Source organism: Delphinapterus leucas, chromosome 20 (assembly GCF_059928025.1).
Source record: "Delphinapterus leucas isolate spDelLeu-1000000601 "Yukka" chromosome 20, BTC_Dleu_Yukka2, whole genome shotgun sequence".
Lineage (NCBI taxonomy): Eukaryota > Metazoa > Chordata > Mammalia > Artiodactyla > Monodontidae > Delphinapterus > Delphinapterus leucas.
Genome location: NC_143148.1, coordinates 48,496,147 through 48,521,306, shown reverse-complemented (window position 1 = coordinate 48,521,306; position 25,160 = coordinate 48,496,147). Strand labels below are relative to the sequence as shown.

General features: G+C 47.3%; 2 protein-coding genes across 5 annotated transcripts in view; both read left to right on the top strand.

The window, feature by feature from the left end:
* Positions 1-11,584, top strand: part of LOC149744701 (uncharacterized) — a 105,810-nt gene extending 94,226 nt beyond the window's left edge. For all 4 annotated transcript variants that reach the window (XR_016391022.1, XR_016391021.1, XM_089903314.1 and 1 more), the window contains one exon: positions 343-11,584. Coding sequence is in view for 2 of the 4 variants with exons in the window: in XM_089903314.1 (XP_089759440.1) it covers positions 343-406 (64 nt within the window). In the remaining 2 variants the exon portion in view is untranslated. The remainder of the gene's footprint in view (positions 1-342) is intronic.
* Positions 11,585-11,607: 23 nt separating this feature from the next.
* On the top strand, positions 11,608-24,976 carry LDHD (lactate dehydrogenase D). The gene is given in 12 exon segments (XM_089903315.1): positions 11,608-17,819; positions 18,327-18,439; positions 18,687-18,828; positions 19,047-19,188; positions 19,323-19,482; positions 19,644-19,695; positions 19,697-19,928; positions 20,023-20,151; positions 20,237-20,364; positions 20,828-20,918; positions 20,998-21,109; positions 21,197-24,976. Coding segments are annotated over 12 exon segments (1,539 nt in total). The 5' UTR covers positions 11,608-17,747; the 3' UTR covers positions 21,363-24,976.
* Positions 24,977-25,160: the final 184 nt, after the last annotated feature.

The following is a 25,160-nucleotide window of genomic DNA, read 5'->3' as shown; positions in this document are numbered from 1 at the left end:
GTTTTGTATTTTGTTTTTCCAGGAAGCAATCCTGAAGAACACTGAGGTGTTCTTCATACACAAGCAATCATTTCTTTTGTGTCCAGCCATGGGTCACATTTTGCTAAATAGCTTGAAGGAAGTTTATTTCTGTATCAGAAGTAGTTGATATCTCAGTGGGATTTAGAGGTCATTATGGAAAAGGAGTGGCCTCAATTACCACTTGACTTTGCAGGTCTTCTTATCAGGAGGTGCAGTCTATTTCCCTGCCTCTTGAATTGAGGCTGGCTTTGTGACTTGCTTGGCTACAAAGCTATGAAAATAATGATATATTGGCCCTCACAGATTCCTGCTTTCTCTTAGAATGCTGTTGGAACAAGAGAAACCACGTGGAAGAGAGCAAGTTGTCCTTCTGAGTCCCTTCTAGATCAGCCTACAGCCAGCTGACGTCCAGATATATGAGAAATTCCAACTGAGATCAGCAGAGCTGCCTACCCAACCCCCCAAATTAACCAAAAATGCACAAGTGAGACCAGCCAAGACCAGAAGAATCACCCAGCTGACCTATAGACTCATGAACAAGAATAAATGTTTACTGGACTTCACTGGTTTTCCGGGGGTTAAGACTCCATGCTTCCAGTTTTGACCCCTTGTTGGGGGAATTCCGCATGCGGCCAAAGAAAAAACAAAACAAGACAAACAAAAAAAAAAGAATAAATGACATGAATAATATCAATGTTTTCTTAGGTCAGTCTCCCAAGGCAATAGAAATAAAAACAAAAATAGACAAATGGGACCTAATCAAACTTACAAGCTTTTGCAAAACAAAGGAAACCTTAAACAAAACAAAAAGACAACCTACAGAATGGGAGAAAATATTTGCAAAGGAAGAGACAGACGTGACAAGGGATTACTTTCTTTTTTTCTTTTTTAAAATTATTATAATTCTCTTTAATTTTATTTTTTTTATACAGCAGGTTCTTATTAGTTATCTATTTTATACATATTTGTGTATATATGTCAATCCCAGTCTGCCAGTTCATCCCACCACCACCACCCGCTGCCCCTTCTTTCCCCGCTTGGTGTCCATACGTTTGTTCGCTACATCTGTGTCTCTATTTCTGCCTTGGAAACTGGTTCATCTATACCATTTTTCTAGATTCCACATATATGCGTTAATATATGATATTTGTTTTTCTCTTTCTGACTTACTTCACTCTGTATGACAGTCTCTAGGCCCATCCACATCTCTACAAATGACCCAATTTCATTCCTTTTTATGGCTGAGTAATATTCCATTGTAAACATGTACCACATCTTCTTTATCCGTGGGATTACTTTCCAAAATATACAAACAGCTCATGCAGCTCTATATCAAAAAAACAAACAACCCAATCAAAGAATGGGCAGATCTAAATAGACATTTCTCCAAAGAAGACATACAGATGGCCAAAAAGCACATGAAAAGATGCTCAACATCACTAATTATCAGGGAAATGCAAATTAAAACTACAATGAGGTATCACCTCACACCAGTCAGCATGGCCATCATTAAAAAAATCTACAAACAATAAATGCTGGAGAGGATGTAGAGAAAAGGGAACCCTCCTACACTGTTGATGGGAATGTAGATTGGTGCAGCCACTGTGGAAAACAGTATGGACATTCCTCAGAAAACTAAAAATAGAGTTGCCATATGATCCAGCAATCCCACTCCTGGGCATATATCCAAACAAAACTATAATTCAAAAAGATGCACGTACCACTATGTTCATAGCAGCACTATTCACAATAGCCAAGACATGGAAACAACCTAAATGTCCATTGACAGATGGATGGATAAAGAAGATGTGGGGGACTTCCCTGGTGGCTCAGTGGTGAAGAATCCGCCTGCCATTGCAGGGGACACGGGTTCGAGCCCTGGTCCGGGAAGATCCCACACACCGTAGAGCAACTAAGCCCATGCACCACAACTACTGAGCCTGTGCTCTACAGCTCGCTTGCCACAACTACTGAAGCCCACACACCTAGAGCCCGTGCTCCATAACAAGAGAGGCCACTGCAGTGAGAAGCCTGTGCACCTCAACAAAGAGTAGCCCAGCTCGCCGCAACTAGAGAAGGCCACACACAGCAACGAAGACCCAACACAGAGAAAAATAAAAATAAAAATTAAAAAATCTAAAGAAAAAAAAGATGTGGTACATATTTAGAATGGAATACTACTCAGCCATAAAAAAGAATGAAATAATTCTATTTGCAGTAACATGGATGGACCTACCTAGAGACTATTATACTAACTGAAGTAAGTCAGAAAGAGAAAGACAAATACCACATGATGTCACTTATATGCGGAATCTAAAATATGACACAAATGAACCTATCTATGAAACATAAACAGAATCATGAACATAGAGAACAGACTGGTGGTTGCCAAGGGAAAAGGGGACTGGGGGAAGGATGGAGTGGGAGGTTGGGGTTAGCAGATGTGAACTTTTATATATAGAATGGATAAATAACAAGGTCCTACTGCATAGCACAGAGAACTATATTCAATATCCTGTGATAAACCATAATGGAAATGAATGTTTTAAAAATAGAGGGCTTCCCTGGTGGTACAGTGGTTAAGAATCCACCTGCCAATGCAGAGTACACAGGTTCGAGCCCTGGTTCGGGAAGATCCCACATGCCATGGAGCAACTAAGCCCATGTGCCACAACTACTGAGCCCGCGAGCCACAACTACTGAGCCCGCGTGCCTAGAGCCCATGCTCCGCAACAAGACAAGCCACCGCAATGAGAAGTTCGCACACCACAACAAAGAGTAGCCCCCACTCACCGCAACTAGAGAAAGCCCACATCCAGCAACGAAGACCCAATGCAGCCAAAAAAGAGTTTAAAAATAGAATGTATATATATGTATAACTGAATCACTTTGCTGTATAGCAGTAATTAATGCAACATTGTAAATCAACTATACTTCAATTTAAAAAAAAAGAGATAAAAAAAAGAATAAATGTTTATTGTTTTATGCCACGGAGTTTTAGGTGCTTGTTAAACTACAGCAATAGCTAACTGATACAGTGGGGTAGTAAATGGAGGAACAAAAGTACTTTTTGAAATAAAAGTGTATTAACATAAATCAGAGAACTGTCAACCAAACATTTCTTGTTCTAAGGAACGTGGCAATGAAGCCTCAGCAATACTTGTTCTTTAGTTAAAAAAAAAAAAAGGGGGTCTTTCATCATTTTACTTGTCTACTAGATCTTTAAAAATTTTTTATTAAAAAAATTGTTTTAAGTGTAAGAACACTTAAAATGAGATCTACCCACTTAACAGATTTTTAAGTGCACTGTGTACTTATACACAAGCACAGTGCTGTACAGTAGATTTCTAGAATTTATTCATTTCACATAACAGAAATTTTATACCTGTGATTAGCAATCTACTGGATCAACACATTAATTCAAAAAATGCCGTTTTCTTCTAATACTTTTATGATTTCATTTATTTACATTTAAATATTTTATTTCTTTGGTATTTACCTTGGATACGGATCCAATTTTATTTTTCTCCCTGATAACATGTGTTAATAAGTCCATTTTTACTACACGGACTTAAGGTGCCACTTTCATCATACATAAAATATTTGCGTGTATTTGGTTATATTTCTGAACTTTCTATTCTGTTCCATTAGTCTTTCTGTCTACTCATGCAACAATACCACACTTTTCATTATTGTGTCTTTTGTTACGTTTAGTTATCTACTAGGATCCAATCCCCCCTCATTAATCCCCTTTTTTATTTATATTTTTATTAATAGACCTAATTTTTTCAGAAAAGTTTTATAGTTACCAAATACTGAGCAGATAGCAGAGTTCCAAATATGCCCCCACAAGAGTGCACAGTTTCCATCTACTTTTTTTTTTTTTGGCTGCGTTGGGTCTTCATTGCTGCGCAGGCTTTCTCTAGTTGTGGCAAGCAGGAGCTACTCCTTGTTGCGTTGTGCGGGCTTCTCATTGCGGTGGCTCCTCTTGTTGTAGAGCATTGGCTCTAGGTGCATGGGCTCAGTAGTTGTGGCTCACAGGCTCAGCAGTTGTGGTGCATGGCCTTAGTTGCTCCACAGCATGTGGGATCTTCCTGGACCAGGGATTGAATCCGTGTCCCCCAAATTGGCAGGCAGATTCTTAACCACTTCACCACCAGGGAAGTCCCTACTTTTTTTTTTAAGATTTTTTTGATATGGACCATTTTTAAAGTCTTTATTGAATTTGTTACAATATTGCTTCTGTTATGTTGTGGTTTTTTGGCCGTGAGGCATGTGGGATCTTAGTTCCCTGACCAGGGATCAAACCCACACCCCCTGCACTGGAAGGCAAAGTCTTAGCCACTGCACCTCCAGGGAAGTCCCTCCATCTATTATTAATTAACATCTTATATTAATTAGTATGGTTCATTTGTTATAATTAATGAGCCAACATTAGTATATTATTAACTAAGGTCCGCAGTTTTCTCAGATTTTCTTAATTTTACTGAATGTCCTTTTTCTGTTCCCGGATTCCATCCAGGATGCTACATTACATTTAATCTTCATGTCCCCTTAGGCTCTGCTACAGACTGAATGTTTGTGTCCCCATAAAATTCATATGTTGAAACCTAATCCCCAATGTGATGATATTTGGAGGTAGGGCCTTTGGGAGGTGATCAGGTCAGGAGGCCAGATCCCTCATGAATGTGATTAGTGTTATAAAACGGACCCCAGAAATCTCTCTTGCCCCTTCCACCATGTGAGGACTTAGCAAGAAGACAGCTGTCTAGGAACCAGGAAGCAGTTCTTATCAGACACCAGATCTGCCGAAGCCTTAATCTTGGACGTCCTGGCTTCCAGAACTGTGAGAAATAAATATTATTTAAGCCAATAAATATTGTTCATGGGTTGCTGAAGTCCATTCAGCAGCCTGAATGGACTAAGGTGGGCTCTCCTTGGCTGTGGTTTTTTCAGACTTCCCTTGTTTTCGATGACTTTGACAGTTTTGAGGAGTACTAGTCAGGCATTTTGTAGGATGCTCCTCTATTGGTACATGTCTGGTGTTTCTGTCATGGTTAGACTGAGGTTATGGGCTTTGGGGAGGAAGACATCAGAGGTAAAAAGGACCATTTTTATCATACCATATCAAGGGTATTATATTAGTTTCCTAGGGCTGTTGTAATGAAGCATCACAAACCAAGTGACTTAAAACAACATACATTTGTTTTTTCACAGTTCTGGAGGCTAGAAGTCTGAAATCAAGGTGTTGGCAAGGACATGCAGCATCTGAAACCCATAGTGGGGAATCCTTCCTTGCTTCGTCCCAGCTTCCTTGACTCACTTGAGCTGCAGCACCTCAAATGCTGCCTCCATGGTCACGTGACGTTTCTCTCCTCACGTGTCTGTGTCTCTTCGCCTCTTCTTATACGGACACCAGTCACATTGGACTAATGGCCAACCCTACTCTTAGCAGGACCCTGTCTTAACTAATTACACCTGCAAAGACCCAATTTTCAAATAAAGTCCATTCTGAGGTCCTGAGAAGGACATGAATTTTGGGAGGATGCTATTCAACTCGGTACAGGTACATACCATCAATGTGGTTTTTGACTGTTGATGTTGACTTTGATCATCTGGCTGAAGTAGCATTTGCCAGGTCTCTCCACTATAATGTGACCCTTTTTCTTTCCCCCTTTCCATACTGTACTTTGGAAGGAAGTCACTTGGAAAAGCCCACATTTAGGGAGTGGGAAGTTATGCTTCCTCCCTTGAGGGTGGTGTAGCTACATAATTTATTTGGAATTCTTCTGAATGGGAGACTTGTCTCTTTTCCCCATTTACTACTTTATTCAATCAATCCAGTTACACGTAAAGCTGTATCAGAAGTGTTAACTCGTACCCTGTGAGAAACAACTTAACTGATTAGAGTACAGTGCTTATGAGCCATTCCTTTTGCCTTTAGTCTAATAAACTCCATTCATTTAGGTCAGCACCTGTTTCCCCCACCCTCTTCAGTGAGGTCATTTCATACATTTAGAAAGATAGAGTTAGACTGTCTTGTCACAGTCTGCATTCTTTCCTGGGATCCGCCAATCTCCTAAATGATTTTTTTAGAAATTTGCCTGGGGACTTCCCTGGTGGTCCAGTGGGTAAGACTCTGCGTTCCCAATGCATGGGGCCCAGGTTTGATCCCTGGTGGGGGAACTAGATCCCACATGCATGCCACAACTAAGAGTTCGCACGCCGCAACTAACAAGCCTGCATGCCGCAACTAAAGATCCCGCATGCCACAACGAAGATCCTGCCTGCTGCAACTAAGACCTGGCACAGACAAAATAAATAAATATTGAAAGAAAGAAAGAAAGAAAGAAATTTGCCTGCACTAAGGTTCACTTTTGGTGTTGTAAAGTCCTATAGGTTGTGAAAAATGCATAATGTCATGTATCCACCATTACAGGATCATACAGAATAGCTTTACCACCCTAAAAATCCCTTGTACTTCATTTATTCATCACCAGCCCCCTGGTCTCAAATCCCTGGCAACCACTGGTCTTTTTACTGCCTCCCTAGTTTTGTCTTTTCAGAATGTGACATGGTTGGAATCAGGGTGTAGTTTTTTCAGAATGACTTCTTTCACTTAGCAATGTATATTTAAGGTTCCTCCATGTCTTTTTGTGACTTGACAGTTTATTTCTACTTTTAGGTGACAAATATTCCATTGTATGAATGGACTGCCGTTGCTTTACCCATTCACCTTTGGATGGACATTTTGGTTGTTTGGTTGTTGACATTTTAGTTTTTGGAGATTATGAAAGCTGCTATAAATATTTGTGTGCAGGCTTTTGTATGGACAGAAGCTTTCAACTCAATTGGGTAAGTACCTAGAAAGATGATTGCTGGATCATGTGGTAGGATTATGTTTAGCTTTGTAAGAAACTGCCAAACTGTCTTCCAATGTGACTGTACCATTTTGTACTCTCACCAGCAATGAATGAGAATTCCTGTTGCTCTGTGTCTTCATCAGTACTCGATGTCAGTTTTTAAAATTTTAGTCATCCTAATAGATGTGTAGTGTCATCTTGTTTTGTTTTAATTTGCAATTCTGTGATGACATATGATATTGAGCACCTTTTCATATGCTTATTTGCTATCAGTATATCTTCTTTGGAGAAATGCCTGTTCAGACCTTTTGCCCGTTTTTATTTTTATTTATTTATTTTTTTGCGGTATGTGGGCCTCTCACTGTTGTGGCCTCTCCCGTTGAGGAGCACAGGCTCCAGACCCGCAGGCTTAGCGGCCATGGCTCACGGGCCCAGCCGCTCTGTGGTATGTGAGATCTTCCTGGACCGGGGCACGAACCCGTGTCCCCTGCATCGGCAGGCGGACTCTCAACCACTGCACCACCAGAGAAGTCCAGACCTTTTGCCCGTTTTTAAATCAGGTTGTTTGTTTTCTTATTGTTGAGTTTCTTTTTTTTACTAGATCTTTATTGGAGTATAATTGCTTCACAAAACCGATTTTTGTTGTGCAAAAATCTGCTGCACAACAAAGCGAATCAGTCATATGCATATACATGTCCTCATATCCCCTCTCTCTTGAGCCTCCCTCCCATCCTCCCTATCCCACCCCTCTTGGTCATCGCAAAGCACTGAGCCGATCTCCCTGTGCCATGCTGCTGCTTCTCACCAGCCAACTATTTTACATTCGGTAGTGTATATATGTCGATGCTACTCTCACTTCGCCCCAGCTTCGCCCTCCCACCCCATGTCATCAAGTCCATTCTCTATGTCTACCTCTTTATTCCTGCCCTGCAACTAGGTTCATCAGTACGATTTTTTTTCTTTTTTTTTAGATTCCATATATATGCGTTAGCATACGGTATTTGTTTTTCTCTTTCTGACTTACTTCATTCGGTATGACAGTCTCTAGGTCCATTCACCTTACTACAAATAACTCAATTTCATTTCTTTTTATGGCTGAGTAATATTCCATTGCATATATGTGCCACATCTTATTTATCCATTCATCTGTCGATGGACATTTAGGTTGGTTCCATGTCCTGTCTAATGTAAATAGTGCTGCAATGAACATTGTGGTGCATGTCTCTTTTTAAATTATGGTTTTCTCAGGGTATATGCCCAGTAGTGAGATTGCTGGGTCATATTGTAGTTCTATTTTTAGTTTTTTAAGGAACCTCCATACTGTTTTCCCTAGTGGTTGTATCAGTTTACATTCCTACCAACAGTGTAGGAGGGTTCCCTTTTCATCACACCCTTTCCAGCATTTATTGTTTCTAGCTCTTTTGATAATGGCCATTATGACCAGTGTGAGGTTATACCTCATTGTAGTTTTGATTTGTATTTCTCTAATAATTAGTGATGTTGAGTATCTTTTCATGTGCCTCTTGGCCAACTGTATGTCTTCTTTGGTGAAATGTCTATTTAGGTCTTCTGCCCATTTTTTAACTGGATTGTTTGTTTTTATGATTTTGAGCTCCATGAGCTGTTTGTATATTTTGGAGATTAATCCTTTGTCTGTTGTTTCGTTTGCAAATATTTTCTCCCATTCTGAGGGTTGTCTTTTTGTCTTGTTTATAGTTACCTTTGCTGTGCAAAAGCTTAATTAAGTCCCATTTCTTTATTTTTGTTTTTATTTCTGTTACTCTAGGAGGTGGGTCAAAAAAGATCTTGCTGTGGTTTATGTCAAAGAGTGTTATTCCCTAAAAGTTTTATAGTGTCTGGTCTTACATTTAGGTCTTTAATCCATTTGGAGTTTATTTTTGTGTATGGTGTTAGGGAGTGTTCTAATTTCATTCTTTTACATGTAGCTGTCCAGTTTTCCCAGCACCACTTATTGAAGAGGCTGTCTTTTCTCCATTGTATGTTCTTGCCTCCTTTGTCATAAATTAGGTGCCCATTTGTGCATGGGTTTATCTCTGGGCATTTTATCCTGTTCCATTGTTCTATATTTCTGTTTTTGTGCCAGTACCATACTGTCTTGATTACGGTAGCTTTGTGGTATAGTTTGAAGTCAGGGAGCCTGATTCCTCCAACTCCATTTTTCGTTCTCAAGATTGCTTTGGCTATTTGGGTCTTTCCATATGAACTGTAAGATTTTTTTGTTCTAATTCTGTGAAGAATGCCATTGGTAGTTTGATAGGGATTGCATTGAATCTGTAGATTGCTTTGGGCAGTATAGTCATTTTCACAATATTGATTCTTCCAATCCAAGAACATGGTATATTTCTCCATCTGTTTATGTCATCTTTGATTCCTTTCCTCAGTGTTTTATAGTTTTCTGAATACAAGTCTTTCACCTCCTTAGGCAGGTTTACTCCTAGGTATTTTATTCTTTTTGTTGCAATGGTAAATGGGAGTGTTTCCTTAATTTCTCTTTCTGATTTTCATTGTTGGTGTATAGGAATGCCAGAGATTTCTGTGCATTAATTTTGTATACTGCAACCTTACCAAATTCATTGATTAATTCTAGTTTTCTGGTGGCAACTTTAGGATTTTCTATGTATAGTATCATGTCATCGGCAAAGAGTGACAGTTTTACTTCTTCTTTTCCAATTTGTATTCCTTTTATTTCTTTTTCTCTGACTGCTGTGGCTAGGACTTCCAAAACTATGTTGAATAAGAGTGGCGAGAGTGGACATCCTTGTCTTGTTCCTGATCCTACTGGAAATGCTTTCAGTTTTTCACCATTGAGTATGATGCTTGCTGTGGGTTTGTCATATATTGCTTTTATTATGTTGAGGTAGGTTCCCACTATGCCCGTTTTCTGGAGAGGTTTTATCATAAATGGGTGTTGAATTTTGTCCAAAGCTTTTTCTGCATCTATTGAGATGATCATATGGTTTTTATCCTTAATTTGTTAATGTGGTGTATCACATTGATTGATTTGCGTATACTGAAGAATTCTTGAATCCCTGGGATAAATACCACTTGATCATGGTGTACGATCCTTTTAGTGTGCTGTTGGATTCTGTTGCTAGTATTTTGTTCAGGATTTTGCATCTCTGTTCATCAGTGATATTGGTCTATAATTTTCTTTTTTTGTGATATCTTTTTCTGGTTTAGGTGTCAGGGTGATGGTGGCTTTGTAGAATGAATATGGGAGTATTTCTCCCTCGGCAATATTTTGGAAGAGTTTGAGAAGGATTCATGTTAGCTCTTCTCTAAATGTTTGATAGAATTGGCCTGTGAAGCCATCTAGTCCTGGACTTTTGTTTGTTGGAAAATGTTTAATTACGGTTTCAATTTCATTACTTGTGATAGGTCTGTTTATATTTTCTAATTCTTCCTGGTTCAGTCTGGAAAATTGTACAAGAATTTGTCCATTTCTTTGTGGTTGTCCACTTTATTGGCATATAGCTGTTCGTAGTAGTCTCTTATAATCCTTTGTATTTCTGCAGTGTTGGTTGTGATTTCTACTTTTTCATTTCTAATTTTATTGATTTGCGCCCTCTCCCTTTTTTTCTTGATGAGTCTGGCTAAGGGTTTATCAATTTTGTTTATCTTCTCAAAGAACCAGCTTTTAGCTTTATTGTTCTTTGCTATTGATTTCTTCGTTTCTATTTCATTTATTTCTGCTCTGATCTTTATGATTTCTTTCCTTTTACTGACTTCGGGGTTTCTTTGTTCTTCTTTCTCTAGTTGTTTTAAGTGTAGGGTTAGATTGTTTATTTGAGATTTTTCTTGTTTCTTGAGGTGAGATTGAATTGCTATAAACTTCCCTCTTAGAACTGCTTTTGCTGTGTCCCATAGGTTTTACGTCATTGTGTTTTCATTGTCATTTGTTTCTATGTATTTTTTTTCTTCTTTGATTTCATCAGTGATTTCTTGATTATTTAGTAGTGCACTGTTTAGCTTCCATGTATGTGTGGTTTTTACAGGTTTTTCTTCCTGTAATTGATTTCCAATTTCATAGTGTAGTGGTCAGAAAAGATGCTTGATACAATTTCAATTTTCTTAAATTTCCCGAGGCTTGATTTGTGATCCAAGATGTGATCTATCCTGGAGAATGTTCCATGTGCACTTGAGAAGAAAGTGTATTCTGCCACTTTGGGGTGGAATGTTCCATAAATATCAACTAGATCTATCTGGTCTATCGTGTCATTTAAAGCTTGTGTTTCCTTATTTATTTTCTGTTTGGATGATCTGTCCATTGGTGTAAGTGGGGTGTTAAAGTCCCCTACTATTATTGTGTTGCTGTCGATTTCTCCTTTCATGGTTGTTAGCATTTGCTTTATGTATTGAGGTGCTCCTCTGTTGGGTGCATAAACATTCATAATTGTTACCTCTTCTTCTTGGATTGATCCTTTGATCATTATGTAGTGTCCCTCCTTATCTCTTGCAACAGTCTTTAACGTCTCTTTTATCTGAGAGGAGTATTGCTACTCCAGCTTTCTTTTGATTTCCATTTGCATGGAATATCTTTTTCCATCCCTTCACTTTCAGTCTGTATGTGTCCCTAGGTCTGAAGTGGGTCTCTTGTAGACAGCATATATATGAGTCTTGTTTTTGTATGTATTCAGCCAGTCTGTGTGTTTTGCTTGGGGCATTTAATCCATTTACATTCAAGGTTATTATCGATATGTATGTTCCTATTACCATTTTCTTAATTGTTCTGGGTTTGTTTTTGTGGGTCTTTTTCTTCTCTTGTGTTTCCTGCCTAGAGAAGTTTCTTTAGCATTTGTTATAAAGCTGGTTTGGTGGTGCTGAATTCTCTTAGCTTTTGTTTGTCTGAAAAGCTTTTGACTTCTCTATTGAATCTGAATGAGATCCTTGCTGGGTAGAGTAATCTTCCTTGTAGGTTTTTCTCTTTCAGCACTTTAAGTATATCCTGCCACTCCCTTCTGGCTTGCAGAGCTTCCACTGAAACATCAGCTGATAACCTTATGGGGATTCCTTTGTATGCTATTTTTTGTTTTTCCCTTGTTGCTTTTAATATTTTTTCTTTGTATTTAATTTTTGTTAGTTTGATATATATGTGTCTTGGTGTGTTTTTCCTAGGGTTTATCCTGTATGGGACTCTCTGTGCTTCCTGTACTTGGGTGACTATTTCCTTTCCCATGTTAGGGAAGTTTTCCACTATAATCTCTTCAAATATTTTCTCAGACCCTTTCTTTTTCTCTTCTTCTTCTGGGACCCCTATAATTCGAATGTTGGTGCGTTTAGTGTTGTCCCAGAGGTCTCTGAGACTGTCTTCCATTCTTTTTTCTTTATTCTGCTCCTCGGCAGTTATTTCCACCATTTCGTCTTCCATCTCACTTATTCATTCTTCTGCCTTCATTATTCTGTTATTGATTCCTCCCAGTGTAGTTTTCATTTCAGTTATTGTGTTGTTCATCTCTGTTTGTTTGTTCTTTAGTTCTTCTAGATCTTTGTTAAACATTTCTTGTATTTTCTCAATCCGTGCTTCCATTCTATTTCCGAGATTCTGGATCATCTTTACTATCATTACTCTGAATTCTTTTTCAGGTAGATTGCCTATTTCCTCTTCATTTATTTGGCCTTCTAGGTTTTTACCTTGCTCCTTCATCTATGACATATTTTTTTGCAGTCTCATTTTTTTTTTTTTTTTTTATGAGGGGGATTGTGTTCCTGTTTTATGGATTGTTTGGCCTGAGGCTTCCAACACTGGAGTTTGTAGGCTATTGGGTAGAGCTGGGTCTTGGTGCTGAGATGAGGAACTCTGTGAGACCTCACTCCAATGAATATTCACAGGGGTCTGAGGTTCCCTGTTAGTGCAATGGTTTGGACTCGGAGCTCCCACTGCAGTAGCTTCCCCCCGACTCCGTGTTGGCAAATCAAGATCCCACAAGCCGTGTGGGGTGGCCCCCCAAGAAAAAAAGAGAGAACAATAACAAAGTAAAAAATAAAATTAGACTAGGAAACTGACAGATATGTTAGAAAGAATGTAAAAATAAAAATATAGATGAATCAACAACCACAAGGTATGTCAGTACCATAATAGTAAAGAAGAGGAGGAGGGAAAAGAAAAAAAAAAAAGGAGGGGGGAAAGGCCTTGGCTGTGGAGAGTGCGGCCTAAGAAAGGGCGAGGTTTGGGTGGTGGGCGGGGCCAATGCTCAGGACCTACAGGGCTGGAAAACCCTGGGGGCTGTGGGCGGTGGGGCTTAGGCTCCAGGAACAGAAGGGGCCCAGGCGTGCCCCACACCCCTGGTCTCAGAGGGCAGGGCACCTCACCAGGGAGCCCAGCAGGCTTCCTGGGCTCGAGTGGGCAGGGCAATCGTCCTCCACTCCTCTCCTGCTCCTCCCAGAGGGTCCCTCCTGCCTGCCTCTCCTGATTCCCCCCCCCCCCCGGCCTCCCTCCTATGCTCCCAAGGGCCCACGCAGCCTGGATGGGCCTTGGAGGGCAGGGGATCGGCCTGGGAGCTCAGCAGGCTCTCCGTGACCCAGTGGGCGGGACAATCGCCCTCCACTCCTCTCCCACCTGTCTTTCCTGATCTCCCTGGACTCCCTTCTATGCCCCCAGGACCCACACGGCCTGGAGGGGGCTTTGGATTGCAGGGGACCAGCTTGGGAGCTCAGCAGGCTCCCCGGGCCCCAGTGAGCAGGGCAATCGCCCTCCGCTCCTCTCCCGTGCCTCCTGGAGAGTCCCTACCACCTGCCTCTCCTGATCTCCCTGGCCTCAGGGGTGCCGATCTGGTCTGACCTCCAGTTCTCCTCCCCCCTCGGTCCCCCTACGTCCTACCGGTTCACTCTGGGGTTCCTCCTGTCTCCTTGGGGGTTAGAGTCCCCACCAGCAGCTGGCAGACGCCCTAGTTGTGGGGAGACGCTAAGTCCACGTCTTCCCACACCACCATCTTGACTCCTCCTTTTGGGTTTTAAGAGCACATCTAGCATCCAAATCTTGGTTTCTAAAAACTATTCCTGACTAAAAGGAACAGAACTCCTTGGAAAAGCAGTTGATTACTGATCTAGGCAGGGAAAAGACAAGATGAGCCTGGAGCATCTTACGGTACTACAATGTAAGACAGTGCTCATAAAAAGGTAAGGGCCAGTCTAAAGGGCAGACAAGCCTATATGACAGAGGCCCCCAGTGACCAAAGCTGGGATAATCTGAACAACAAAATAAATAATGATTGTATTAGATTATAACCTATGGAATAAAAAAAATCCATGAGTCTATATTGGTAATGTACAAATGATTCAGTAAGTAAATAAATGAAGCAGAAGGGATGGCTCTTCCTTAGAGAATAATTCTAACTAAATAATATCGAAGAAATAAGAGACATAGAAAATCACTGTTAGAATGCCATGACAACAATGAAGGCAGGCAAGATCCACCAATGGATGCTACAAATCATGAGTGAAAGTGAGGTGAAACAGGATATTTGCAGCCTTAAACTTTCTACCCTGGTATATTCATTAACTGCAAAGAGAAAAATAGTAACTTCACAGCGCAGAAACACCACAGACGTGAAGTGAACTAAACTAAATGATCCAGGCTATTGCCATCAGTAATAAGACATACTGACCCCTTACACTGCTGATGTGATATACTGAGAAGGGAACATCACTTCTGTAGTATTCTTGCCAAAACTGCATGGCCTCCATCTACTCGTGAGAGAACATCAGACAACCCACACTGAGGAGCGTTCAATACAGTAACTGATCCATACTCCTCAAAATGTCAAGGTCAGAAAGACAAGGAGAGACTGAGGAACTGTCACAGACTGTGGGAGATGAAGGAGACAAGACAACTAACACCCCAGAAAACCAGAGGACATTAGTGGAAGAACGGGTGAAATCAAATTTGCAGTTTAGTAATGTACTAATTCTCTAATTGTATCAATTAGTATTTTACTAATCAGTTTTGATAATTGTACTGTGGTTATGTATAATGTAAACATTAGTGAAAACTAAGTGAAGAGTATACAGAAACTTTCTGTACTATTTTTGCAGCTTTTCTGTAAGTCTAAAATTATTTCGAGGGACCTCCCTGGTGGTCCAGTGACTAAGACTTTGTGCTCCCAATGCAGGGGACCTGGGTTCGATCCCTGGTCAGGGAACTAGATCTCACACGCCACAACTATGAGTTTGCCTCAACTACAGATCCCACATGCCACAACTAAGACCTGGTGCAGTCAAATAAATAAAATAAATAAATATTTTTAACAAAAATAAATAAATGAAATGATTTTGAAATAAAAAGGTAAAAATAATTTGGATACTCACCCTTTATCTGTTAATCATATGAAAATATCTTCCTCTTTGGGCACTCTGGTTGAGTTGATGCGTCTCCGAGCTGGAATGTTAGCTGTTCCTTCCAAAGGCCATTCCTTCTATTGCTCTGTCAGATCGGTGGCCTCAGGATGGGGAGGTAGACATTAGGATTAGTGGATCCCATGGTCATCTGCCCATTACTGCGCCCGCCTTTGCTAAAAAGTGGATCACTTGGCCTGAGGGGATGGTATGTGATATACCATGTCGGTGGGTCAAACACTGTGTGAGCCTTCAGATGCTGGTGCTGGCTGAGGCCATGCAGGCAGGAGAGGCTAACCCATACGCATAATATGTACTGCATTGATTTCAGTCAAGATAAATTGCTCCCTTTCCAGAGTGGCAAGGGTCTGACGTGGTCAACTTGTTAACAAGTGGCTGGCTGGTCTCCCTGAGGAATGGTGCCATGTGGCAGATTCAGTGTCGCTGTAGGGTGAACACTCAGCAGTGGCAGTAGCTAGGTCAGCATTAGTGAGTGGGTGTCCATGCCAGTGGACCTGTTACTGGCCTCTCCCCTACTGCCACTGTGCCAGCGCTGGGGGGGTCTTTCACAGCGGCTGGCCGATGACTGCTGGCTGAATCACGCTGTTTACTTGGTTTAGTCTCTTCCATGGTAGATGCTCTCTGGTGGGCATTAACATATGATACATGTGCTATAAAGACCTCACTTTGTGTCTGGTCCTCAAGATCCATCTACGTGCCTCTTCTCCAAACCTCCTTGACCCTGATGTTCCAATCTCCTCATAGGCCCCTGACCAACCAGCCAAGCCATTCACCATTGCCCATGGGCCCATATATATTCTTCTATCGGACCCCTTTTCTTTCTACAAAAGGGGATGACTAGGTGCATGACCTGGAGCTCTGCCAATCGGGAGGATCTCAGGGTTACTCCCAAGTGGGGCTGTAGTACAACAGTCCATCTTCAGCTCAAACCCTCATATTGAGCCAATCCATTCACAAATCAAGCTTGAACTTTTTCCTCCTCCATCAGCTGGTCATAAGAGTTTCCCCATACGGCTGTAGGTGTGAGCTGAGGAAAAGGTACTGGCCAAGCAATGGTGGGTGACATGGGGGTCTGGGCCACCTACTCATGCAGCTGACTTTGTCCTCTGGCCCTGCTTGTGCCCAATTTTCTTGTCCCCCTTTTTGTTTTGGACCTGCCTGACTTTATGACTTGGTCTGATAGAAGACAGGTCATGACAGCCAGCTCTGGCCACATGATCACTCAATGGTATCTTGTGGTCACACTTACCATCTTAACCAGGACCCAGTAGTAGGCCGGGGCAGTTTTTTTGTATAGTGTGTAGGTCTCTGTTGCAGATGTCATGACCCTGCTCCAGAACCTTAGGAATCTCTATCATGGCTCTTCTTTTTAGGGTTTGCCACAAAACTCTACCTGGCATCTCTCCTCCATCCATAGGTACCTCTAGTACCAACAGCTACATGTGGCTAACGGCTACCATATTGGAAAGCACAGATACAGAACATTGCTATCAGTTCAGCAAGTGTATTAGACAGTACCACATCTAGATGTAACAGTTTACAAGAAGTACAGAATCTCACAAGGATACAATCATCCAAAAACAGAATGCGGAAAATTCTACAGAACAAGTGACCCAGTTTCTTTAACAAATAAATGTCATGGAAGAATGGGGGAGAGGGAAACTGTTCTAGATTAAGACGCTTATGAGACACATTAACCAAATACATTGTGTGGACTTTCCCTGGATCTTGATTTGAACTAACCAACTGTAAAAGAGATGTTTTTCGAGATAAGCCAGTTAAGCAACACACTGAGAATGGAAATGTGGGCTCATTCAAATGTGGTCGGGGAGAAGGACCCAAGTAGGAGTTTGTATTCCTGGTTTGACTGGGAAGAAAAACAAAGCCAGAAATAGCTTTATCTCAGTAATGTCAGCAACACGCTTCTTCAAATTTGCTGTGGGAGGAAAACAGAGCTTGGAATACTTTCAAGAGCAGCAGCCACATCACTCCCCTCAATCCTGGGATATGCCCAGTGGGAGAGTGGAGACAAAGGGATGCGACAGTCTTTTCCTTCGTTTATCTGGCAAACTGCTGCTCATCCTTAGCACTCCTCTTCCAGGAAGTCTTCCTGGCTTGCCTTACTGCCCTACCCAATCCTAACCCCCAAGAGCCTCCCTGTGCTTTCCTCCTCATAGTCCCAATCAAGGCCTACCCTAACTGTGACACCGGAGCTGGGACTTGCAGGGTGAGAAAGATCAAGGGTGTGTCCCAAGCTCCTGAGCCTTGCTGGAGCTCTGGGTATTCGGACCACAAGAAGCCACTGCATAGTCTTAAGCCAGGAAGTGGCAGCTGTTCTGTTTCCCTTTGTGCTCAGTAAGCCTCACCTCTCCTTTAAGAAGTACTGACTCAGCGAGGGCTGGCAGGGCCACCTTAAGGCCGTGCCACCTTAAGCAGCCCTGCCCCCAGCACAACCAACAGGCTGGGGTGGTCACCGGCTGTTGCCCAGCTATGGCCAGCCTGCTCCGGGCTGCAACTTGGGGGATGTTCCCCTGGAGGGGCTACTGCTCCAGGGGGACGCAGGTAGGTGGAAGAGGAGCCCCTTAGAGGGTGGGGGGCCCCCGATGCCGAGTTCCGGCCAGACTCTGTGCTGCCCCAGCACCAGGAGACCTTGAGCAGAGGCTCGCTGGGCTCACCCCAGGTCAAATGTGGGTGTTCAGTGCGCTGGGCCGAAGCCCTCAGAGCTGCCATGAGTGGGGCTGGGGGGTGTCAACTGAAAGATTTGTGGACTCTAGGGCACCCCTTTGAGGCCCCGGAATACACACACATTTTGAAAGAATGCCTGGGAGGCAAGGAGCTGGGTTCTAGGCCAGGCCCTGTCCTGGACTTGCTGGCCTCTTTTCCTCATCTGTAAAATGGGAAGAAATCCCCAGAAGGGCTCCAAGAGCCCTCCGAGCCCCCGGCCGAAGCGGGGTAGGGGTGTGGGTGCCTCTGTTCACAGGCAATGGAACTCCCACTCCCACCCCTCCCACTGGCCAGGTGGCCCCACATATCTTTGAGTGACCCTGCCAATGTGTTTCTCCCCTGCAGGGTGAACTCAGCGAGGGCTTTGTGGAGGCTTTGAAGGCAGTTGTGGGGAGCCCCCATGTGACTACTGCTGCTGTGGTCCGAGAGCAGCACGGGCACGATGAGTCAATGCACAGGTGGGCTCCACCACACCCCTGCATCAGAACCCCTGGCTGGGAGTGAGGGTCCTGGGTTATCTTCTGCCCCTCAACCCCCGCCATCTGTTTTTGGGTGCTCTGGCATCCTCCACCTCTCCTCTATGCCCCCAGAAGGGTGTTCTCTGCCCCTCGACCACTGTGCAGCCTCAGGCCCTGCCATACCTTCAAACTTGAGCAGGACCAGAGGGTACCACACACCCCTACATTGCTGAGGGTCTGGTTTCAGGTGCCAACCTCCGGACGCCGTGGTGTGGCCCCAGAATGTGGAGCAGGTCAGCCGGCTGGCAGCCCTGTGCTATGGCCAAGGCGTGCCCATCATCCCATTCGGCTCGGGCACCGGGCTTGAGGGTGGAGTCTGTGCCGTGCAGGTATGTATGGTGGGTGGCCAACTCCTCTGGCCAGGCTCTAGTCCCACCACACTTGTCACACCGGCAGCTGCCTCCTCCACCACACCAGCCTGGCTGGCCAGGTCCAGCCCTCCTTACCTGCCATCCCGGGGCTCTGGTCTGGCTGCTGGGAGGTCGGCCTCGAGCTGGGGTCCTGGCGAAAGATGTAGGTCAGTGACCGCTTGAACGCCCTCCGCCAGGGCGGCGTCTGTGTCAACCTGACCCACATGGACCGAATCCTGGAGCTGAATCCGGAAGACTTCTCTGTGGTGGTGGAGCCCGGCGTCACCCGCAAAGCCCTCAACTCCCACCTGCGCGACAGCGGCCTCTGGTTCCCTGTGGGTAGGCTGGGGCTCCAGGACCTTCCTGGGCCTGGAGGGCTCCCTGGTGGCAGCGGTGTTTCTGGGGCTTGGCGGGACCCCTCTGCCCACGTGCACCTGCCCCAGGCTTCCTTCTGCCTGCCCTCTGCCCTCCAGACCCAGGTGCAGACGCCTCTCTCTGCGGCATGGTGGCCACCGGCGCCTCGGGCACCAACGCTGTGCGCTACGGCACCATGCGCGACAACGTGCTGAACCTGGAAGTGGTGCTGCCGGGAGGGCGGCTGCTTCACACCGCGGGCCCGGGACGTCACTTCCGGTGAGCGCCCCCTATCGGCGGCGACGCGGGCCTCCTGGAGAGGCGGGTCATGAAACTGCCCTGTGGGCCAAAGCTGGTGGTCCGGAGGCCGATTTGGGCTGTGCCAGGAAACGGCTGCCTGGGTGGCAGTCTGCACAGAGGCGGGTCAGCCCAGACCTCAGGCTCAGCTCCCCACCTGGCTTCTGGCCAGAAATCCATCGTCACGTGGCCTGGGCACTCACCTACCTCATGTCCCCGGGGACCCAGGAAGAGCGCAGCTGGCTACAACCTCACCGGGCTGTTTGTGGGCTCCGAGGGGACGCTGGGCCTCATCACGGCCGCCACACTGCGCCTGCACCCTGCCCCTGAGGCCACGGTGGCCGCCACCTGTGCCTTCCCCAGCGTCCAGGCGGCCGTGGACAGCACCGTACACATCCTCCAGGCTGCAGTGCCCGTGGCCCGCATTGGTGAGCCTGGGATTGGGCCGTCCAGGTGGGCTCCCTGGAGGAGGCCCCCTTTGAAGGCCACGCGTCACCTCACGTGGCCTCTCCTTGGTCCCAGAGTTCCTGGATGACGTCATGATGGATGCCTGCAACAGGCATAGCAAGCTGAACTGCTGCGTGGCGCCCACGCTCTTCCTCGAGTTCCACGGCTCCGAGCAGGCGCTGGCAGAGCAGGTGCAGCGCACAGGTGTGCTGGGGTGCTGTGGGCGGGGCGGGGCGGGGCCCGGGCTGCCCCAGAGTAGGGCCTGGTGTCAACCCCCTACCCCCGACAGAGGAGATCATCCGGCACAACGGAGGCTCTCACTTCTCCTGGGCCAAGGAGGCGGAGGACCGCAGCCGGCTCTGGGCAGCGCGGCACAACGCCTGGTACGCTGCCCTGGCGCTGCGGCCGGGCTGCAAGGTGAGCGGGCTGGGGTGGACACGGGAGCCTTTCCTCAGCCTACTGCCCTATTGTCCAGGGCAGCAGGCAGAGGCCCCGGCAGGCAGGACTGCCAAATCCTCGGGAGGGAGCCCCTGCCCCGAGCCAGGCCCTGGGTGCAGAGACCAAGGAGGGGCAGTGTGGACACAGAAGGCAGGCTTCAGGGAGGAAGAGGTGGTGAAGCGGAAGATGGTAGCCAACAGGAAGGGGAGGCTGGGCTCCAGGTGCTGGGGGGCCTGCACGGTAGCGGGGGTGGGGAGCAGGGTGAGAGCCCTGGGAGCCTAGCCGGGCCAGTTGCCTTGTTGCACAGGGAAACTGAGGCTTAGAGACAGCAGGCATGTTCATGTGAGAGGCTGAGCCCCCTGAGCCCATTCATACCCTTGACCCCTTACCTCCCGGGCAGGCTGGGTGAGGGAGGGAAGCTCACCGGCCTGCCTCGACTCAGGGCTATTCCACCGACGTGTGTGTGCCCATCTCCCGGCTGCCGGAGATCCTGGTGCAGACCAAGGAGGACCTGCAGGCCTCGGGACTCACAGGTTCTGCCTGCCCCACGCGGGGCGCGGTGGGAGGGTGGGGGCGGGGCTGGGGCAGCAGCTGTGTCCTCTGGGCCCCCAGGAACCATCGTTGGGCACGTGGGTGACGGCAATTTCCACTGCATCCTGGTGGTAGACCCGGAGGACCACGAGGAGCTCCTCAGGGTCAAGGCCTTTGCAGAACAGCTGGTCAGGTAAGGGCAAAGCGGGAAGCAGGGTGGGGGAGAGCTGAGGGAAGTAGGAGGGGCACCCGCTGAGGACCTCTTCCCGCTGCTTCCCAGGCGAGCACTGGCACTCCGTGGCACGTGCACAGGGGAACATGGCATCGGTCTGGGCAAGCGGCAGCTGCTGCAGGAGGAGGTGGGCACGGTGGGCATTGAGACCATGCGGCAGCTCAAGGCCACGCTGGACCCCCGAGGCCTCATGAACCCAGGCAAGGTGCTGTGAGGGGCTCGGAGCACCTGGCCCACGAGCCCCCAGAGAGTGGCACCTCCCGTTCCGGAACCTGTTTTCCTGCCATGGAACAGCTCTGTCTTTGCCTAGACCCTGCAGGGGTCTTCGCCAGCCCGCTAGCCCTTTCATCCAAGCCGAGGCCACAGAGAGGAGGGAGAAGCCTGGTCGGCCGTCTTCTCCCTGGCCCTCTTGCTGGCCTCAGGAGCCTTTGGTCCAGTAAATGGCTCAGGGTCATTCCCGGTGAAGCTGCTTCCTCTCTGCTCGCTTACGCATCCTGTGAGGTAGTGTGGGTCAGTCACCCCAAAGACTAGGACGACCCCCCTCCAGCTTAGCCTCCGCACTGACAGGGCAGGAGAACAAAGGCTGGGGGCCCCAGCACCCATAGCCCAACTCCATCTGCCTGGTGACAGGAATGCTCCTTTGCTGGTGGGGGAAGGGACCTTCCGCTCCACACTCATAGACCCCCAAAATAAACCTGAACCCCACTTGCAGTTGTCTGGAGATGAGCAGGCAGCATCTGTGAATGAACCCCTGTGCCTGCCCGCCCCACCTCCTCCAAGTTCTTTGTCCTTTGGCTGGTGACGTCCTCGTCCCTCATCCCGGGCCTGCCCTCTGACTTGCTGCAGCCTGAGGAGGGGCAGCTGCTCTGCCTCTCAGAGCCCCAGGGCCTAAGGACTTGCCCATGTCCATCATCACTTACCACAGACTGCCCCACTGAACCCCAACTGTACTCTAGAACATTCTGAACATGTCCTTCAAGTAGCTACTACTAACCATTGCAAATGAAAGTGATTTTCCTGGTACCACACCTCTCCACAGTGTGATGTATTATTATACTACTAGCTTTTTTGCCTCAACCTCAGGCTCTGTCCACCCTGGGGCCTGCCCCTGCCTTGGTCAGGATTCCTGATCAGAGGACCTTGTCCGGGGTACCTGGCAGTTGTTCCCCCTAAGCCCACGAGAGGGCGCCCGACACCTCAGAGCTTAGACACCAGTATCTGCTCGGGGCAGTGGTGCCCAACACTCACCTCTGCAGGGACCTGCAGCTCTCAGCTCTGGGCCCCCCACTTCCCAGGGTCTAGCAGGTGTCTGGAGTCCTGGAAACCAGTCTCTAAGCTCTCCACGCCCCTGCAGGTCCCAGGAGCCTCTAGTGCAGGCCCATCTCCCTCACCCCAAGGCCTTGGCCCTTAGGAAAAGGGCTGGGCGAGGGGCGCAGGGGAGCCAGGGGCACACTCCATCTCGCCTCACTCCCATTCTCCCAAGCCACCTCTGAGCTCCTTCCCTGCCTCCACTCCCTCCACCTCTCCCCTCAGCTGTTCAGGCAGCCCCTCTGGCTCCTGAGACCAGCTCGGTTCTTGGAACCCCTCCTTTCTGCTAACTTGGGGCTGAGCCCTGAGTTCGCTCCTCTGTGACATTTCTGTCCCTTGGATATGCCAGGGGGTGGTGTGGGGCAAGTCCCATGGGCCCTCCCCCACAAGCACCCAATAAAGCGGACTCGAACCATCTAACCATCAGCCACCAGTGCCCTCCCCTCCACGCAGGCAGCCCGCCACCAGCAGCCCCCCGGGGCAGCATTCTGCAGGGGCAGGCTCCTCCCCTACAGGGCAGGGCTTGTCTCTGATGTGCCCCTCAGTGCCTGACAACTAGTAGGTGTTCAGCAAATGGCCACTTCCCCACAATTCTTTACTAGGAAAAACTCCAAACACGCAGGACAGTTGGAAGAACAAGTACACTGTTCACTGAAACACTAGCCACTGAAGATTCAACAATGAATATTTTTGCCTTACTTGCTTCGTGCATGTATTTTTTGGGGAACCATTTGGAATTGAGTTACAAATTTGTTGACATCATTCACCTACATAATTCAGCATCTATTCCCTAGGAATAAGGACCTAAAAACCTCGACACCATTAAATGGCTCCTAGATGACTGGTTTTAGTGAGGTGCCCCTTTCCAGGAAGCCCCCTCCCCTTCACGTGTGCTGGGCCCTTAGCAGAGGGAGTGGGTGGAACCCACCTCCCAGTGCCTGCCAATTCCCTCCCCTCCCGGAAAGGCAGAGTTGAGGAGAGCTGTTGGGATGGAGGATGACAGACACCAGTTCCATCTGGAAAGCCCGGACAACCCCGGTCCTACCCCCGCCCAGGAGCTGGCAGTCTGGGTCTGAATTTGGAGGAGACGGCAACCAGCAGAGGGCTGCAGTGTGCCAGGTGGGAGTGAAGTCGCTGGGGGTGGGATAGGCACCAGCCCCAGGAGCCTGGAATAGCAGCCGGCGTGGGCTCCAGCCCTGCCCCAACCCAGCTCGACCCCTCAGCTCACCCAGGGCGCTGCCAAGGCTGCCGGGCCTAAGCCACCGAGGTGGGCACAGAGGCCTCCTCTGCCTGCAGGCCCAGGGGTCAGGCAAGGAGATCCTCAGGGCCAGCTTTGCTGGAGGAATTAAATATAGAACAGGCAGACATAGTTGCCAGGCAGAAGCAGGAGGTGCTGTGAATAGAACACTGCTCTTTGCGGTGACAAAGCCACGAGCGAGCCTGCTATGCACGTGCCAGGGGCTTCTGGGCAGATCCTCTGACCCTCACGGTGGCCTCTGAGCTGCGTGACTTTGTTCCCACTTCACGTGTGGGGCATCTGAAGTTCAGATGAAGCCCTTTCCCCAGCGCGTTCTGCCAGGCAGAGAAGCCCCATACAGACAGTTTAGAGCCCAGGTTTTTGCCACCATGGCGACTGCGGGTCCCCGGGGTCACTACCCCACGAGCTCAGACCCACAAACTCCTCTTGAGTATTTCTTTGAAATGCTGAGCGTGCCAGTGCCTTGGCTCAGATTTGCCCACCAGCCTGCAATGCCCTTGTACAGAGCAGGTGCTTCAGCAAGCGTCTGACAGAAGACAACTGCAGAGCCTGGGCCTGGTGGGGTCAGAGCCCATAGAGGCAGCAGCACACAGGAGGCCCAAGAAGGGGCGGAGCAGGCGTCTTCCTCCACAGCTTTCTTCACAGGCTTTGCAGAAGGCTCTGGAATGCCGCTCCGGGAGCCGGTCTGGCACAGGGACAGAGGCGCCAGGTGGGCACTGCTACGGCTGCCCTGAGCTTCCCACCCAGCCCAAGGTGTGCCAACTCGTGTGAGCCCCGAGTAGCTGGTTCTAGTTCAAGGGCTCTGAGCTGGCTCAGCCCCAAACCAGGGCCTCATTCTGGGCCTCAATGAAGGATGCCCATGAGTCAGCACTGAGATGTGGCCGGAGCAACAGGAAGGGCAGGGTGTGGAATGGGGAGCCAGGGATTGGGCGGGGGCCGGTCTGGGCCAGTGCCTGGAAGAACCCGCATCCTTGCAGCCTCCATCCGCTGCAAGGTCTTTGCCCTGCAGATCTTTCCAGAAGAGTTCTGTCACGACCACTCCACAGCTGATGGCAGATAGATTCCACGAGGCTTGAATGGGTCATAAAGCTGCGGGACTCCGGCCTGACCTGCCACGTTCCCTCACCCGGGCGTGACTGCTGAGAACCACATCACACACCTGTAGCCCCGATGCTAGCCTGAAGGAAGGCTAAGGAGGTAGGCAAGGGAGCAGGGGACAGACCGTCAACGCCCATTTCTTGATTGTGTAACAATACTTGATTAAAATGAAGTCACACAGTGCATCTTTTATTAGACATTATTTTAATACCATATCAAAACACCTTGACTAATGAAGAAAAGCCTTTTCCCCCAGCTTTGAACGTATTTTTAAACATTTTATAAGGTTTTTTTTTTTGTATTTTAAAATATAAATACAGAAACCTATCTTGCAGGGGCTGATGCCAC